The following is a 2,626-nucleotide window of genomic DNA, read 5'->3' as shown; positions in this document are numbered from 1 at the left end:
GTGTGTGTGTGTGTGCGTGTGCGTGTGTGTGTGTGAGAGAGTGTGTGTGTGTGTGTGTGAAAGAGAGAGCAGAACAGAACAGTGTTTGTGATGAAGTAATTCTTCATCTGATGATTCTAGAACTCCGGTGACCTTCTCAAGTATTTCTGACATCTCAGAGCGTGGATTTCATTCATCATTTCAAACAATGATGGTAAGACTAAAAATAAAAGATTTAGATTTTATATTATTTACATTAAAATGTTCAATTTAATTTGTCTTTGCCTTCCTTCCCTCCCTCCCTCCTTTCTAACTATCTCTCTGTCTTCCATTCTTTCTCTGTCCAGATTCAGTGTGTTGTAGTTCTCCTCCTGCCCTGGCTGGGGCAGTGTTCCCTCCAGTATCCTACTGACTGTGCAGACCTGCTCTCAAGTGGCAGCAGAGTCAGTGGGGTTTACACCATCTATCCTGATGGCGTTAGAACTGGTGTTCAGGTTTACTGTGATATGGGCTGTCAGGACACCAAGGAGGAGGGAGGATGGACTGTGAGTTGTCTCTCAGTTGTTGTTTTCATCGGTAGATCTCTCTCTCTGTCTTTCATTCTCTCTCTCTCCCTCTCTCTCTCTCTCTCTCTCTCTTTATATATATATTCCTACATACATACATACATACATACATACATACATACATACATACATACATACATGCATACATACATACAGATCTCTCTTTCTTTCATTCTCTCTCTCTCTCTCTCTCTTTATATATATATTCCTACATACATACATACATACATACATACATACATACATACATACAGTACATACATACATACTGTACATACATATGTAAATAATTCAACCATGACTTGCCAAAGCTTACCAAAGTCCCACAGGGCCACCCATAATGGCCAGGTACATCAGTGATTCAAACAAAACATTGAAAAATTGGACAAATGTTGGTTCATTGGAAGTGCTATAAGACATAAACAGAGGGATTTCCAGCAAGCAGAGAATGTTTCATAACACTGTGTTTTTATTCTATAATTATTCAGTTCTCAGAATGTTAAATGCAAAAGTTCTGATACACTAATGTATGTTTTTTAATACAAAATTAATTCATGTTGGACACATTTTTAGCTGTTGATAAATACACATCTAGTTCTGTCTCCTGTCTGAGGTTTCATATGTGTGCAGGTGTTTCAGAGGAGAGTGGATGGTACAGTGAACTTCATCAGGCCCTGGAACCAGTACAAGGACGGGTTTGGGAACGCCTCTAGCGAGTACTGGCTGGGTAAGGTCCAATGGATGAATAAGGCATTTCAGATATTCCCTTTGGGAGTAGTTTGAAAGTGATTTACTAGGCATCAACCTACTCAACCAGACCAGTGGCCGACTCTAGTTTACTTCATTTAATCTGATTTTGTTTTCTGGCTGCAGGATTAGAGTCACAACACCAACTCACCACCAACAGGGAGCACGAGCTGAGAGTGGACATGGAGGACTTTGAGGACAACAGGGTTTTTGCCAGGTACTCCTCCTTCGCTGTCGGATCAGAGATAGAGGGGTACAAGCTGACTGTCGGTGGCTTCAACAACGGAGGCGCTGGTGAGTTGGGGAAATGAGAACTTAAAGATGGGGTGTGTTTAACTGTATTTCATGCTCATAATGATAGCCTCTGCATGTGATATGGTGCTGTATTTAGTCAAAATATTGCAATTTAAAATTGTAATTCCTCTATTATAAAATAAATGTATATTATATAAATAAATATATAGACAGAAAGATATAGATATGTATTCTGAAATACATATTTCATTGAAATGCTTAATCTAATATTTCAAGTCAAATAGAAGATAATGAATAATGAACTCTGCCATTGCCAATAGGCTTTGTGCTTCTGATTCACAAGTAGTCTGTTCACTCAGTGTAACAAGAATTCATTGTAATTTGAAGTCAACAGGCAATACGTTGCTTTGTTACACCGGCAACTTTAAACTTCCATTGTCATGAAAGACTTTTTTTCTCAGTGGAACTTACCCATCAAACGGCCACAAATTGGATATTTGGATTTGAATGTTTGGACAAATGTTGTTTTGCATGTGTGTATGACATATGTATTCATTTACCTTTAAAGGAGACTCTTTGGCTTACCACAATGGGCAAAAGTTCACCACGTTTGACAAGGACCAAGACAGCCATTCTGGAAATTGTGCCGACACTTTTTTCGGGGGCTACTGGTATGATGAATGCCATGTTTCCAATCCCAATGGCCTTTACTTGTGGGGCAATACAAGCCACTCTGCTGTTGGTGTGAATTGGCGTGCCTTTAAAGGATACCATTATTCACTGAAATCCATCACTATGAAGATTAGACCTGTGGCTTAGGCAGCTGTTGAAGAGTCTGTGTGTTAGAAGGGATGCATTCTGAAGAAGTGCACATATTATTAACTCTCTGTGTCTCTTCCATCTTTTGGGTGTTTATGAAGCATGAAGCGTGAAGTGGGTCATATAAGTTCCACTGCCCACACAAGCTTATTAAAACTTAATCAATATAATGAATTGGACAGGGATGCCTTTTTATTCAACTAAAATACAGTTGTTTTACCTCTGCATTAGTCAATCTATTTGTGTGTTTAAAGATCTTT

The 2,626-nt window shown here is 39.0% G+C and overlaps 1 protein-coding gene across 1 annotated transcript; it reads left to right on the top strand.

Moving 5' to 3' along the window:
- Nucleotides 1-317: 317 nt before the first annotated feature.
- Nucleotides 318-2,396, top strand: LOC116219179 (microfibril-associated glycoprotein 4-like; the record flags this gene model as incomplete). Its single annotated transcript, XM_031562217.2, has 4 exons — nt 318-524; nt 1,176-1,272; nt 1,419-1,586; nt 2,116-2,396. Coding segments are annotated over 4 exons (723 nt in total), but the record flags the coding sequence as incomplete, so codon positions are not given.
- Nucleotides 2,397-2,626: the final 230 nt, after the last annotated feature.

This window comes from Clupea harengus, chromosome 24, assembly GCF_900700415.2.
Source record: "Clupea harengus chromosome 24, Ch_v2.0.2, whole genome shotgun sequence".
NCBI lineage: Eukaryota > Metazoa > Chordata > Actinopteri > Clupeiformes > Clupeidae > Clupea > Clupea harengus.
This window is presented reverse-complemented; position numbering and strand designations above follow the sequence as displayed.